Raw genomic sequence first — 16635 nt, 5'->3', positions numbered from 1 at the left:
TGGAAAAATACAGCACAGAACAGGTCCTTTGGCCCACGATGTTGTGCCAAACTTTTGTCCTAGATTAAGAACAAATTAATCTACCCCCATCATTCTACCGTAATCCATGTACCTATTAAATAGCCGCTTGAAGGTCCCTAATGTTTCCGACTCAACTACTTCCACAGGCAGTGCATTCCATGCCCCCACTACTCTCTGGGTAAAGAACCTACCTCTGACATCCCCCTATATCTTCCACCATTCACCTTAAATTTATGTCCCCTTGTAATGGTTTGTTCCACCTGGGGAAAAAGTCTCCGACTGTCTACTCTATCTATTCTCCTGATCATCTTATAAACCTCTATCAAGTTGCCCCTCATCCTTCTCCGTTCTAATGAGAAAAGGTCCAGCACCCTCAACCTTTCCTCGTAAGACCTACTCTCCATTCCAGGCAAAATCCTGATAAATCTCCTTTGCAAGTAAGGCTCACTGGTCTATAGTTATTGGGGTTGTCTCTACTCCACTTCTTGAACAAGGGGACAACATTTGCTATCCTCCCATCTTCTGGCACTATTCCTGTCGACAATGACGACATAAAGATCAAAGCCAAGGCTCTGCAATCTGCCCCCTAGCTTCCCAGAGAATCCTAGGATAAATCCCATCCAGCCCAGGGGACTTATCTATTTTCACATTTTCCAGAATTGCTCACACCTCCTTCTGAATCTCAATCCTGTCTAGTCTAATTGCCTGTATCCCAGTATTCTCCTCAGAGTCAGGAGAGGGACTGCCCGGGCTGGCAGGCGTCATTGGCTGGAGAACCTGCAGGAGAATGGACAGGTGGTCAGTGGGTGGGATGTGTCAGTCAATAAGGCAATCACTGCTCACGTTTGACAGGTCCCCTGGGTGGAGCCCATTGATTCCTCGCCTCTGCTGCGTCTGCCAGCCTCTGTGAGGGTGACTGATCTGTCCTCGGCTACTCCAGTCACCTCCAGGCCCACCTCCTCAAAGGAGGTGAGAGTTCTTATGTCTGGCACCCCTCCGTCAGTCTGGGCTCTCTCCTGCCGATTGTGGGAGAGCTTTTCCTGAGGAGACACAGAGAGGGCATCATTAGCCACATGCGCGGTTCAGTGGTGGGAGAGGGGATGTAGAGGAGGGGTTGAGGGGGAGGGAGGGCTAGGGGTCATTTGGAGAGTTGGGGGGTGGTTGCTCCCTTGGGGGGGGGGGGGGGGGTGGTTGGGGGGAGGTGTTGGTGTCTACTCATGTTGCCCGGTGTAGGTATTTGACCTTCTCCCTGCACTGCTGGCCAGTCCTCTTGGTGATACTGCTGGAACTAATGGCTGCTGCCACCTCCTCCTATGCAGCACTGGCTGCCTTGTGGCTCACCCTCTCTGACCCCGGGGGAACAGAACATCCCTTCTGGTGTCCAGCACGTCCAGGAGCCTCCCCGGGTCAACGTCCCCGAACCTTGGGGCTGGTCTCCTTGGCACCATTATTGTGAGCTGACTGCGGTTGGCTGAGCAAGTGCAGTTTCTCGACCTTGTTAGCGTGGGGCTGACGAGCGTGGTCCGGGCGAATCAGCTGGTGAGGCATATTTGCGGTGGGAAGCCCGTGAGGCCTCGCTAAGTGGACCAATTAACATTGAATTGCGTTGCCGGTTTCACTGGGCCGAGCACCGGGAAGCTCACGGTAATTCCCGCTCACTACCACATTTGGATATTTTTCTGGAAAATCGCGCCCAATGCAACAACTCACCAAAGTTACTTCAACAAAACCTCTATATCTAGAAAAGTAAGGGCAACAGATGCAAGGGAAAACCATTACCTGTAAGTTTTCCCCCCCATGCCACACACCATTCTGATTTGGAAATGTTTCGCTTTTGCTTACTGTCGCTAGTTCAAAAGCCTGGAGTATACTCCACAACAGTACAATGGCATTCCTATACCATGAGAACTGCTTCAAAGAAAGGGCCCATCACCAATTTCTTAAGGGCAATTAGTGATTGGCAATAAATGCAAGACTTTCCAATGATTCTCACGTTGTATGTAAGAACATTAAGAAAAACAATACTCCATTCTGTTCATAGTTTGATATTCACAATAATGGATTTTGTTGTAAATTGGGTGAGCTCTTGGGTGAATATGAAGAGGTGTTTCTTTCACTCATCTTATTTTACTGTAATGCACATTATGTTTTTCATTTCAGTAAATGTCCTGAAAGAGCAACATTTAAAAAAAGTTTCCAAACGTAAGCAAGACAAACAGAGGATTGCAGGAACAGGAGGAGAGAATGGCACTCGACTAGATTTTAGTGACCCCACAAGCAATTCAACAGAGCCACAACAGATAGAGACAAAAAGAGGTAAGGTGACAAAATATCCTCTGTACGGAACAAAAATGCAACAGAAGAAAATTGTGTAAGAATAAAGGAGCAAGAATATACCATTCAGCCCACTCTGCCAGCACAAATTGGGGGTGGGGGGAGAGATGTTTTTGTGCATCTTTGACTATGTGGGGCAATCTTGCTTTAAATATCACAATGATTCACTTATGTCCTGTCTCAGCGAGTTCCCATCTGCTGCCATTTTGGTTGGGCCTCCGAATGGACAGTTAAGGTGCTGCTGTGACAGCCAAAAATGTAATGGTAATCTGCTGGTTGGACGTCCATTACTTACACAGGACCAAAGACAAATTAGAGGTGCCAATGTACTACTCGCATTCCACACCTCGGTATCTGGCAGTGAGCGGCTTAACCAGTGATGCGTGAAGGCTGCCGCTGTAGCCTGGTATCGTGAAATATTTGTGTGGTAGGAAAAATATGGATACTTCTGATGCCACATAAATCTCAATGACCCATTGCCAACCCCTCTGTGCCCCAGTGACTCTCTCCTCTCCCCCCCCCCCCCCCCCCCCCCTCAATTGCAACTCAGGTTATGCAAATGCCATGCATCTGGCAACAAGGACACAGGATAAGGTGCACGATCATACCTCATCCTACTTGGCAGATGTCCAACCAGGTATTTTACACTAAATACATTTCCATTTGGGGATTGGGACAAAAGATCACGTTCTGTTCAGAATAGATGCCAGTCTTAGTTCCTTTGAATGATTGCAGTGAAGGGTTCAGAACGAAGGAAATCAGCCGATAAGATGTCAGCGAATAAAAAGAAGCAGAAATTGAGCATCACTGTCAATGAAAGTGGAAGAACGTCACAGCTGATAAACACAACTCAGGCTTTGCCTAAAAAGAAAAGAAAAATGGGACCAGAAAAAGGAAAGGAAGAACGTGTGCCTGAAGAATTTCCAGCCACGGGTGAGGAATTCCTGTATAAATTTAACATTGTTCAAGCTGAAATGTATAGCATACAACAATATAGATTTATATAGTATGACCTGGATTTTACACTCTCTTGCTGGTAGGTTTGAAGACGGGGACGTACATAAAGTTCAGTGGGTGGCCTTTCCTCTGCATTCCTTCCTACCCTCGACAGAGATGGCACAGGAAGTGTTACAATTAATAGCCTCTTCGGGGCCTCATCCAGCCCCTTCTGATATTTTACCCGTGGTTGGAGGGAGTGGGAATGGGCAGGGGTAAGCCATGCAAAAGTATTAGCTGTGCATCATTAGCTGTGCAGACTGTTGTTGGGTTAGGGGTATTGGCTCAATTTGGATACATGCATCTCAACATAGCTGCAGTTGTGACCCTGTAGGCACCTCTGCTTCACTTTATGTCGCTTTGTTTGGGCACTGCGTTCCTTCAATTTATCACGATAAAACTTTAAGACTTACATGCTGATTAGCAAGACACCAGAAACTCTGGAGGCAACTTCTGAAGCGCTACAAGAGATTTCCAAGCTTTTGCTGTTTTGCAACCTTTGCACTTAAATGTGTGTTGTAAAATTTAGTTGAATTATGATTGATCAAAACCAGTCTTGGAGCTTTACGTGATGAAGAGATGGGACTGGGGCATGGAGAAGTGTATGCCTGCATTATCTTCTCTCCATTCACATTAGTTAATGGAGGTGATGTGAAACTTAGCAAGGAAAATGCTGAAGCATAAAATTATTTTTTCTAGATCTGTAATTTGGATTGAATGGAGTGGCCCAGATGGATGGTTGTAGAACTTTGTGCCTGTGTTTCCTGGCTTCATCTTGTCCCGGGCTATTTTCCCAAAGGCAGGATAGTGAGCTGGCAAAGCTCCCTGCCCATAACAGCAGATAACTATTTCAATGAATTAAAGGCCGCACCCTAACTTTTCCATCAGCTCCGGGATGACTTCTTCCACAGACTCAGCATCAGGCTGGTGCCCAGCTGAACCCTGGGATCCAGCAGACCTCCGACTGCTATCTCGCCTGGGGGTTCCTGCCTCCATGTGATGTATATCAGTAGCAGTGTGGTGCTCACCAGATTGTGCCCCAGAAGCCCGGCTACTAACATTTCCCACTGAGGTGTGTGTATCTGCACTGGTGGAGGGTGGGAATGACAGCCGTGATGCGACTATTATGGTGGCATCCTCGGGGCTCTCCTCCGAGTTCTCCTGGGAGGTAGGAGAAGATGTCGCCCGGGATGGACTGGCGCCATCGGCTGGAGGACCTGCTGGAGAATGGACATGTGGTCAGTGGGAGGGATGGATCAGTCAGTAAGGCAATCACTACTCACGCTTACAGGTCCTCTGGGTGGAGCCCGGTGGCTCCACACCTCTGGGACATCTGCCAGCCTCTATGAGGGTGACCGCTCTGTCCTCGGCCACGCCGGTCACCTCCAGGGCACGGTCCTCGAAAGTGGTGAGGATTCTAATGTCTGGCACCCCGCCGCCAGTCTGGGCTCTCCTGGCAATTATGGGAGAGCTTTTCCTGAGGAGACACAGAGCGGGCATTGTTAGCCACACGTGTGGTGCACAGTAGTGGGAGGGTGTGTGTGTGAAGGAAGGGTTGGGGGGTTTGAAGAGGGAGGGGGTGGAGGGAGGCTTGGGGGTCGTATGGAGAACAAAGAACAAAGACATGTACAGCACAGGAACAGGCCCTTCGGCCCTCCAAGCCCGTGCCGACCATGCTGCCCGACCAAACTACAATCTTCTACACTTCCTGGGTCCGTATCCCTCTATTCCCATCCTATGCATGTATTTGTCAAGATGCCCCTTAAATGTCACTATCGTCCCTGCTTCCACCACCTCCTCCGGTAGCGAGTTCCAGGCACCCACTACCCTCTGTGTAAAAAAACTTGCCTCGTACATCTACTCTAAACCTTGCCCCTCTCACCTTAAACCTATGCCCCCTAGTAATTGACCCCTCTACCCCGGGGAAAAGCCTCTGACTATCCACTCTGTCTATGCCCCTCATAACTTTGTAGACCTCTATCAGGTCGCCCCTCAACCTCCTTCGTTCCAGTGAGAACAAACCGAGTTTATTCAACCGCTCCTCAGAGCTAATGCCCTCCATACCAGGCAACATTCTGGTAAATCTCTTCTGCACCCTCTCTAAAGCCTCCACATCCTTCTGGTATTGTGGCACCCAGAATTGAACACTATACTCCAAGTGTGGCCTAACTAAGGTTCTATACAGCTGCAACATGACTTGCCAATTCTTATACTCAATGCCCCGGCCAATGAAGGCAAGCATGCCGTATGCCTTCTTGACTACCTTTTCCACCTGTGTTGCCCCTTTCAGTGACCTGTGGACCTGTACTCCTAGATCTCTCTGACTTTCAATACTCTTGAGGGTTCTACCATTCACTGTATATTCCCTACCTGCATTAGACCTTCCAAAATGCATTACCTCACATTTGTCCGGATTAAACTCCATCTGCCATCTCACCGCCCAAGTCTCCAAACAATCTAAATCCTGCTGTATCCTCTGACAGTCCTCATCGCTATCCGCAATTCCACCAACCTTTGTGTCGTCTGCAAACTTACTAATCAGACCAGTTACATTTTCCTCCAAATCATTTATATATACTACAAACAGCAAAGGTCCCAGCACTGATCCCTGTGGAACACCACTGGTCACAGCCCTCCAATTAGAAAAGCATCCTTTCATTGCTACTCTCTGCCTTCTATGACCTAGCCAGTTCTGTATCCAACTTGCCAGCTCACCCCTGTTCCCGTGTGACTTCACCTTTTGTACTAGTCTACCATGAGGGACCTTGTCAAAGGCCTTACTGAAGTCCATATAGACAACATACACTGCCCTACCTGCATCAATCATCTTTGTGACCTCCTTGAAAAACTCCATCAAGTTAGTGAGACACGACCTCCCCTTCACAAAACCATGCTGCCTCTCACTAATACGTCCATTTGCTTCCAAATGGGAGTAGATCCTGTCTCGAAGAATTCTCTCCAGTAATTTCCCTACCACTGAAGTAAGGCTCACCGGCCTGTAGTTCTCAGGATTATCCTTGCTACCCTTCTTAAACAGAGGAACAACATTGGCTATTCTCCAGTCCTCCGGGACATCCCCTGAAGACAGCGAGGATCCAAAGATTTCTGTCAAGGCCTCAGCAATTTCCTCTCCAGCCTCCTTCAGTATTCTTGGGTAGATCCCATCAGGCCCTGGGGACTTATCTACCTTAATATTTTTTAAGACGCCCAACACCTCGTCTTTTTGGATCACAATGTGACCCAGGCAATCTACACCCCCTGCTCCAGACTCAACATCCACCAATTCCTTTTCTTTGGTGAATACTGATGCAAAGTATTCATTTAGTACCTCGCCCATTTCCTCTGGCTCCACACATAGATTCCCTTGCCTATCCTTCAGTGGGCCAACCCTTTCCCTGGCTACCCTCTTGCTTGGGGGGTGGATCCTCCCTGTTCTAGGTGGGTGTGGGTTGGGGAGGTGTTGGTGTCTACTCACTCGTGCTGCCCGGTGTAGCTCATTGACCTTTTTCCTGCACTGGAGGCCAGTCCTCCTGATCACACTCCCGGCGCTCACTGCCGCCGCCACCTCAACCCAGGCAGCACTGGCTGCCCTATGGCCATCCCTCCTGGTAAGTCCAGAGTCCTGGGCTGTGAGGGTTTGGGTACGTTAGGGAGGGACCCTTGAGGGAACAGGTCATCCCTCCTGGCCTCCACAGCATCTAGCAGACTCCCCAGCTCTGCGTCCGCGAATCTTGGGGCCGGTCTCTTGGGCGCCATTGTTGCGAGCTGGCTGGGATTGGCTGAGCAAGTGCTGCTCGACATTGAGATGTCCACCACACCAGGGCCATGATTGTAGAGACCACAAGTGAACCGCGTATGTGTTTCCCGGCCATGGGGACCGGACAATCATGGGAGGGCAGATGTATTTATTTACATGCTCCTACTGGCACGTGGCATGGAACATGTTCAGGCCACCAGCAGGGATTCTCCGTCCCATCAGGGAACGCATTCCGAGATGGAGAAACCCGCCCAAGGTCTCTGTTCACTTAACTTCAGTCTTCCTAAGACATTCTTTCTGTCCCAATTACCTGATTATCTAGATTGCATCTGGTCCTTTCCGTCTGTCATTTGCAGTCCCCTGTCCAGCCTTTCTTCTGGCAGAGTAGTGAGATGATCACTCCCTGGTGTCCTATCTCCAACTGCAAACAAATTCAGCTAAAACTAAATTCAAAAAGCCTTTCTACCTTAAATAGGGTCCCTAGTTGCTCAGCAACAACTTTATGCTTCTGGAAGCTTATTGATGTTTTACACTTTAACACTGTCTAAGCACAAAAGAAGCACAGTTGGAACTGAAACAACCCATAGAATCCCGACAGTGCAGAAGGAGGCCATTCGGCCCAGTGAGTCTGCACAGCCACCAGACCTTGGTCCAGTATGAATATAACTTTAGGTTTACCCATCCTTACACAGAAATATTAAATTAAACTCACTGAAAACTACACCTTATTTCTAATCTTTACCATCGAAGAGCCCTTCCCGGTGATTCCTTTATTTCCCATTTCTTTTACTTTGTCGTTGTGATTTTGATCCATGGATGTTTAATGGACATATACCTTTAAGTTGAGCAGAGGAAGTGAGAAATTCAAAAGTTGAAAAATAGTACACTGTGCTATTGGAGATTTAGCTTTTGCACAGTTGAAGTCAAACTCTCTGGCTCAGCAAGGGCATTGCCTTCAGCAGGACGACCAGTTACAACCCCCGGGGAAACGGGCAGGTGGAGAGAGATTTGGTTCGATTGATGTGACCAATCCCACCACGTTCCAGTCCACCCCCCCACACTCATCCCCATAATGTGGGTGCCGGAATTGGCAGTTTGCTTGCCATATTTAAATGAACAATTAAGATCAATATGGCTTGTTATTTTATGCATTGTAACCAATGCCCTTCTGTATAGCATGTCACATGATTATGTGGTGACACCATCAGAGGCACTTGGGAGATTTTCCTCTTTTCCATCTTAGTCTGTGAATCAAAAACAACTCTGCAATAAACTCTGACAACTAGTTAAATAACCTACTGTGTGGCAACCTGGTGATGCACGATCAATCACTACTGAAGCGAGATTGTAGTCCAATTGAAGGCTTTAATGAACAAGTAGTTACCCCAGCAGCTCTGGTACAGAATGACTGCTGTGGGTGAAACACAGACTCTTATGCTCCGCCTGCTGGGCGGAACCAGCAGGCAGGTTCCACCACTCATACGACAGTATAAGGTACATCCCACCTAGGTACCGCAACACCCCTAGTGTAGCCTACCACATTCACCCCTTGTTTAAAAAGAGTCCGGCGGGGGCCTTGCTTTTACAGTGGTGCAGGTTATAGCAGTACCCTTCGGTGCCTTTACATCCAATACACATATTTACAGACAATTATTTACAAGTTCATTTTACAATGAAACTATCAGCCGGTCGGGGGTCCTGGTCGTCCTCGGCGATCGTCGCAGTCCCGGCGGTGATGCTGGCGTCGGCTCGGGCATCCGTGGCTCTGGGAGCGTGTCGTCTTCAGCTTCATCGCATCCGGATGGGTCCAGTGGGAGGACGGATCCTCCTGGGAAGGGGGCTGTGGTGGTGCGCGCCGGTGAAAAAATGGTTGGGGTTGGTGATGGGGGGGCGGGAGGGGGATCCAGCGGGGACCAGATCCCGGAGGGAGACCGTGTCTTGTCGGCCGTCGGGGTGCACCATATAGGTGTACTGGGTGTTAGCATGGAGGAGATGTACCCTCTCGACCAGTGGGTCCGACTTGTGGGCCCGTACGCGGAGTAGGATGGGTCCGGGGCTGCCAGCCATGTTGGGAGCGAGGTCTCCGAGGAGGACTTCCTAGGGAAGGCAAGGAGACATTTATGAGGTGTTTCGTTGGTAGTAGTGCACAGTAGTGATCGGATGGAGTGAAGTGCATCGGGGAGGACCTCCTGCCATCGGGACACTGGGAGATTCTTGGGCCGTATGGCCAGTAGGACGGCCTTCCAGACCGTCCCGTTCTCCCTCTCCACCTGCCTGTTTCCCCGGGGGTTGTAACTTGTCGTCCTGCTGGAGGCAATGCCCTTGCTGAGCAGGAATTGACGCAGCTCGTCACTCATGAAGGAGGACCCCCTATCGCTATGGATGTAGGCGGGGAAACCGAACAGGGTAAAGATGCCGTGGAGGGCTTTAATGACGGGGCAGCTCTCATGTCGGGACAGGGGATGGCGAAAGGGAACCGGGAGTACTCATCAATCATGTTTAAGAAATACGTGTAGCGGTCGGTGGAGGAAGGGGCCCTTTGAAATCCACGCTGAGGCGTTCAAAGGGGCGGGAAGCCTTCACCTGGTGCACTTTCTCTGGCCTGTAGAAGTGCAGCTTGCACTCTGCGCAGATTTGGCAGTTACTGGTTACGGCCCTGACGTCCTCGATGGAGTAGGGCAGATTGCGGGTTTTAACAAAGTGGAAGAACGGGGTGAACCCCGGGTGGCAGAGGTTGTCGTGGAGGGTCCGGAGTCAGTCAACTTATACACTGGCACAAGTGCCAGGGGACAGGGCATCAGGAGGCTCATTGAGCTTCCCAGGACGATACAAGATCACGTAATTATAGGTGGAGAGCTTGATCCTCCACCGTAAGATCTTATCATTCTTAATTTTGCCCCGCTGTGCATTGTCAAAGGCTACCGACCGTTGGTCAGTGAGGACAGTAAATCTCCTGCCGACCAGGTAATGCCTCCAACGCCGCACAGCTTTGACGATAGCTCGGGCCTCCTTCTCGACGGAGGAATGGCGGATTTCTGAGGCGTGGAGTGATGCACGATCAATTGCACAAAGACTAAAGTTGGGTACAACTGTGGCTTTATTACAGTCAGATGCGTGGCCTCCTGCTGCAGCTGGCAAAATGGCAGGGCACTGGAGGTCATGCATATTTATACAGTTCTTAGTGGGTGGAGCGAGCTGGCAGCGGCCACCGGCGAACCTGTAGTGCAGGTCCTGCCTTACATCCCCTAATACAGTGGTTCACCACATTCATCCCCTGTTAAAAATGAGTCCAGCGGGGGTGACGTGAAACTATATACAAATAGTGCAATTATGTACAGTGGTAGGAAAAGAAAAAAGTCCATGTCGACGGTCCGGAGTCCGTCAAAGGTTCAGCCGGTCCGGTGCTTTGATGCTTTGTTTGGAGCAGCGTAATGGTGGCGGCGAGGTCGGTGCTGGCGGTGGTGGAGGTGGCACCGATGGCGGTGGTGGCGGTGCTGATGCTGGCCAGTCATCGGGGAACTCCGGGAGCGTGCCGAAGTCGTCTTCGTCCTCTTGTGCGGAAAAGGGTGGGGTGGGGTGGTCTGGTGGGGTCAATATTGGCGGCGCAGTGGGTGGGGGGGGGGGGTGCATGGGTGGGGGGGGGGGTGTTGGGGTGGAACCTGACGGTGCCAGGTCACTGAGTGAGACAGTATCTTGGTGGCCGTCGGGGAACTCAACGTAGGCATATTGAGGGTTGGCATGGAGCAGGTGAACCCTGTCCACCAAGGAGTCCACCTTGTGGAGTCGGACGTGCCTACGGAGAAGGACCGGTCCTGGAGCTGCGAGCCAAGTTGGGAGCGACACCCCGGATGTGGACTTCCTGGGGAAGTTCATGGGGTGTGTTATTAGTGGCGGTGCACAATAGTGACCGGATGGAGTGTAGAGCGTCCGGGAGGACTTCCTGCCAGCAAGAGGCTGGGAGGTTCCTGGACCGTAGGGCCAGCTGGATGGCCCTCCAAACCGTCCCATTCTCCCGTTCTACTTGCCCATTCCCCCGGGGGTTGTAGCTGGTCGTCCTGCTGGAGGCTATACCCCTGCTGAGCAGGAACTGACGCATATCATCGCTCATGAATGAGGATCCCCGTCACTGTGGATGTAGGTGGGGAAACCGAACAGAGCAAATATGTTGCTGAGGGCCTTGATGACAGTGGCAGACGTCATATCGGGGCATGGGATGGCGAAGGGGAATCTGGAGCACTTATCGACCACACTGAGAATGTACGTGTTCCGGTCGGTGGAGGGGAGGGGCCCTTTGAAATCCACGCTGAGGCGTTCAAAGGGTGGGAAGCCTTCACCAGGTGCGCACGGTCTGGCCGGTAGAAGTACGGCTTGCACTCCGCACAGACCTGGCAGTCCCTGGTGACTGTCCTTACTTCCTCGACGGAGTAGGGCAGATTGCGAGCTTTGACCAGATGGTACAATCGAGTGACCCCCGGGTGACAAAGGCTGTCGTGTAGGGCCCGGAGTTGGTCCACTTGTGCGCTGGCACATGTACCTCGAGAAAGGGCATCTGGGGGCTCGTTGAGTTTACTGGGGCGATACAAAATCTCGTAATTATAGGTGGAGAGCTCGATTCTCCACCGCAAGATTTTATCATTTTTGATCTTGCCCCGCTGTGTGTGATTGAACATGAAGGCTACCGACCGTTGGTCCGTAAGGAGAGTGAACCTTTTACCGACCTGGTAATGCCTCCAATGCCGCACAGCTTCAACGATAGCTTGGGCCTCCTTTTCGATGGATGAGTGTCGAATTTCAGAGGCATGAAGGGTGCGGGAAAAGAATGCCACGGGTCTGCCTGCCTGGTTTAGAGTGGCGGCAAGGGCGACGTCTGAAGCGTCGCTTTCTACTTGGAAAGGCAGTGACTTGTCCACTGCTCGCATCCCGGCCTTGGCGATGTCTGCTCTGATGCGGGCGAAAGCGTGTTGTGCCTCGGCCACGAGGGGGAATAGGGTGGACTGAATGAGTGGGCGGGCCATGTCCGCATAGTTTGGGACCCACTGGGCGTAATAGGAAAAGAACCACCGGCAGCGTTTGAGGGCCTTGGGGCAGTGGGGGAGGGGAAGCTCCATGAGGGGGCACATGCGGTCGGGGTCGGGCCCGAGAAGTCCGTTTTGGACAACATAGCCGAGAATGGCTAACCGGGTCGTGCTGAACACACACTTCTCTTTGTTATAGGTCAGGTTGAGAAGAGTGGCAGTGCGAAGGAATTTATCGAGGTTGGCATCGTGGTCCTGCTGGTCATGGCCGCAAATGGTGACATTATCTAAGTACAGAAAGGTGGCCCGCAAACTGTACTGGTCGACCATTCGGTCCATCTCCCTTTGGAAGACCGAGGGGGGGTAGGGGCCCGCCGAATTTGAGGGTGAGGCTCTGGATGTTGCACTGGAGTCCAGGCCCAACAGGAGTGCAGCGCAGAGGTTAGGAAGGACACAGAGGCAGAAGTTACTAAATTCTACGCCCTGGACAGTGAGGGTGACTGTACAGAAGCCTCGGGTCGGGACGGAGTGGGATCTGGAGGCTAGGGAGATCCTTTGATTGGCGAGGGAGCAGCGCCTTACTGTATCTGGGTGAACGAAGCTTTCGGTGCTCCCGGAGTTCAGCAGGCACGAGGTCGCGTGTCTGTTGATTTTTCACCGTCGTCGACGCGGTGGCCAGGTTGTGCGGGCGAGATTGGTCCAGCGTCATCGAGGCGTGCTGCGGGTAGCCATCGGATGCTTCGGGTGGCGAGCGAGTGTGGTTCCGATCTCGGGATGTCCGGAGACCCTGTGGGGGACAAGACGGCGGCGCCCATGGTGCGCACGTTGCGGGGTCGGGACAAAATGACGGCCCCCATGGGGCGCACGTGGCCGATGGGGGACGAGATGGCGGCGCCCATTGGTCACACATGGCCCCGGGAGGAGAAGATGGCGGCTCCCATTGTGCGTCTGGCGTGGGGGAGGGGGCGATAGTGGGCGCGATCGCAGTGACTGCGCAGGCCTGGCACACAGCCGCAAAGTGGCTCTTTTTACTGCAAGCTTTACAAAAGGCACTGCGGGCCGGGCAGTGTTGGCGGGGGTGCTTCTGCTGACCGCAGAAGTAGCAGCGGGGACCCCCGGGATGCGCGGATCGGCGTGCAGCGCAGGCATTTTGGGAAGGCAGGGCCCCAGCTGAGGAGGTCGTCGGCGGGGTCCAGGAGGGGTAGGAAGGGGCAGAAGGGTGGGCAGCACGGCGGGAGGGATACGATTGCACATTCTGGGATGCGACCATCATGGAGAGCGCCAAGGTTTTCGTCTCTGCCAGTTCGAACGTGGCCCCTTCCAGTAATCGTTCTCGGATGCGGTCCGATGCAATCCCCGTCACAAAAGCATCATGCATGAGGAGGTTAGCGTGTTCGGCGGCCGTAACGGCCTGACAGTCACAGTCCCGGACGAGTGGAATTAGGGCCCGCCAGAAGTCTTCGATGGACTCACCAGGTAGTTGCGAGCGAGTGGCGAGTACATGCCTGGCGAAGAGCGTGTTTGCCTTCTACGCATAGTGTTCCTTAAGGAGTTCCATTGCTTTTGTGTAATTTGTGGCGTCTTGGATCAACGGGAACACGCTGGAGCTCAGTCTGGAGAACAGACGTTTATCTTCTGAGCCTCCGTTGGCGCGGGATCCGCAGCGTTGATGTAGGCCTCAAACCATGCTAGCCAGTGAGTAACGTCTTTTCTGGCATCGGGCGAGTGCGGATCCAGCTGCAGGCGATCGGGCTTAATTCTGATATCCATTCTGTGGAAAATCTGACTGTAATAAATTGATGCACGATCAATTGCACAAAGATTAAAGTTGGGTACAACTGTGGCTTTATTACAGTCAGATGCGTGGCCTCCTGCTACAGCTGGTGAACTGGCAGGGTACTGGAGGTCATGCATATTTATACAGTTCTTAGTGGGCGGTGCGAGCCGGCAGGGGCTCGCAAGATCTCCCCCACTAACCTCTCCCTTTCCATTCCCTCTGTCTTCTCCCTATGAGCCCTGATGGAGATCAGCTCTCCCCTGATCACCGCCTTCAGCGCCTCCCATACCACCCCCACTCGCACCTCCCCGTTGTCATTGGCCTCCAAGTACCTTTCAATACACCCCCTCACCTTCCCACACACCACCTCATCGGCCAGCAGTCCCACATCCAGCCGCCACAGTGGGCGTTGGTCCCTCTCCTCTCCCAGCTCCAGTTCCACCCAGTGCGGGGCATGGTCCGAAACGGCTATGGCCGAATACCCCGTCCCCTCCACTCTCGGGATGAGCGCCCTGCCCTGAACAAAGAAATCTATCCGGGAGTAAGCCTTATGCACGTGGGAGAAAAAAGAGAATTCCCTGGCCTGCGGTCTTGCAAACCTCCATGGGTCCACTCCCCCCATCTGATCCATAAACCCCCTAAGTACCTTGGCCGCCGCCGCCCTCCTTCCCGTCCTTGATCTGGAGCGGTCCAGTGCTGGGTCCAGCACCGTATTGAAGTCCCCTCCCATTATCAGTCCTCCTACCTCCAGGTCCGGAAAGCGCCCCAACATGCGCTTCATAAATCCCGCATCATCCCAGTTCGGGGCGTATACATTTACCAACACCACCCACGTCCCTTGCAACCTACCACTCACCATCACATATCTCCCTCCATTATCCGCTACGATAGTCTTGGTCTCAAATGACACATGCTTTCCCACCAGAATTGCCACCCCTCTATTTTTTGCGTCCAATCCCGAGTGAAATACCTGTCCTACCCATCCCTTTCTTAACTTGACCTGGTCCGCCACCTTCAGGTGTGTCTCTTGGAGCATAGCCACGTCTACCTTCAGTCCCTTCAAGTGCGCGAACACTCGAGCCCGCTTCACCGGCCCATTCAGGCCCCTCGCGTTCCACGTTATCAGCCGGATTGGAGGGACTCTCTCTCTTTCCCCCCCCCCACCCCCCGACTAGCCATCTCCTTTTCTGGGCCAGTCCCTTGTCCGCGTCTCCCTCACTCTTCAGTCCCCCAGCCGGGGGACCCCCGTCCCAGCCACCTCTTCTGTGTCCCGTTCTCTTTCAGCCAGTGCAGATCCCCGTCTAGCTTTTTTGCTTCCCCATATCCCTCCCGTAAGTCAGCTGACACCTGCTGACCCCGGCTTCCCCCGCCATCCCTTTGACCCCCCCGTGTGGGAATCTCCCAATCAATGTACATTTCTTTGTTCCCCTTCCCGACTTTCTTGCCACGCGTGGGAAAGACAACCCCGCGCTTTCCAAAGCCTGCCCTGCCCCCCATGGCGCAGCTCCTGTCGTGGCCTTGTCCCTCTCCCCCAGCCCATATAGCATTTCCTGCGCGTGGTTGACCCCCTATGTACAACAAACATCATACTTCAACCCTCAAACACCCCCCTCCCACACAAACCCTCAATTAGAGTCCAATTTTTCAGTTAGTATAAAGGTCCACGCCTCTTCGGGCGTTTCGAAGTAGTGGTGTTGGCCATTATGTGTAACCCACAGTCGCGCTGGCTGCAACATTCCAAATTTCACTCCTTTCCGATGCAGCACCGCTTTGGCCCGGTTGAAACCCGCTCTCCGCTTAGCGCCCTCCGCGCTCCAGTCCGGGTATATTCTGATCTCCGCATTGTCCCACTTGCTGCTCCGTTCCTTCTTCGCCCATTTCAGGACCCTCTCTCTGTCCGTAAACCGGTGAAATCTCACCACCATCGCCCTTGGTGTCTCATTTGCCTTGGGCTTCCTCGCTAGCACTCGGTGCGCCCCATCCAGCTCCAGCAATCCCGGGGGGCCTCCGCACCCATCAGCGTCCCGATCATTGTGCCCACATATGCCGCGGCATCGGCCCCCTCCATTCCTTCCGGGAGACCCAGGATCCTCAAGTTGTTTCTCCTCGATCTGTTCTCCAGGTCTTCGAGTCTTCCCGCCCACGTCTTGTGCAGCGCCTCGTGCCGCTCCACTCTCTCCGCCAGGCCCACGAGCTCGTTGTCGTTCTCACTCACTTTTTCCTGGATCTCCTGGATCTTCACCTCTTGGGCTTTCTGGGTTGCTCCAAGTCTTTCAATCATTGCCAGTATAGGCGCCACCATCTCCTTACGCAGCTCCTCGAAGCAGCACTTGATGAACTCTTTCATCTCCTCTCTGTCCGTGGGCGCCGCCATTTTGCATTTTTCTTCTTTCTTCTCCTGCTGCTCTAGGGCCGCTTTTTTCTCCGTTTCGCTGCGGGTCCGATCCATGCAGGTTTGTAGGGGACCTTTCTCCTTCCTTCCCCACGGGTTTTTTTTTTTTTAAAGTGCCGTTGGGGCTCCGTTAGCGGGCCCAAAAGTCCGTTTTCGCGGGAGCTGCCGAATCGCGCGGCTTAGCTCCGCATCGCCGCAACCCGGAAGTCCAGTTACAGTTTCTACCTAACGCTAACAATGCGCGGTAAAAATCGTCCAGTGATTCCCCTGGGATCTGCCGTCTGGTAGCTAAAAGATGCCGAGCGTATACCTGATTTGCAGTGCGGACGTAGTGCTCTTTTAA

General features: G+C 52.6%; 1 protein-coding gene across 4 annotated transcripts in view; it reads left to right on the top strand.

Annotated features, from left to right (window-relative positions):
- LOC140428420 (collagen alpha-1(XIV) chain-like) overlaps positions 1-16635 on the top strand; it is a 295003-nt gene that overhangs the window by 43724 nt on the left and 234644 nt on the right. For all 4 annotated transcript variants that reach the window (XM_072514848.1, XM_072514846.1, XM_072514847.1 and 1 more), the window contains exons 5-6: positions 2182-2337; positions 3091-3288. In XM_072514848.1, coding sequence (XP_072370949.1) covers positions 2182-2337; positions 3091-3288 — 354 coding nt within the window. The remainder of the gene's footprint in view (positions 1-2181; positions 2338-3090; positions 3289-16635) is intronic.

Source organism: Scyliorhinus torazame, chromosome 8 (genome assembly GCF_047496885.1).
Source record: "Scyliorhinus torazame isolate Kashiwa2021f chromosome 8, sScyTor2.1, whole genome shotgun sequence".
NCBI classification, from domain to species: domain Eukaryota; kingdom Metazoa; phylum Chordata; class Chondrichthyes; order Carcharhiniformes; family Scyliorhinidae; genus Scyliorhinus; species Scyliorhinus torazame.
The sequence above is the reverse complement of the archived record's forward strand: the minus strand, read 5'-3'. Positions and strand labels throughout refer to the sequence as shown.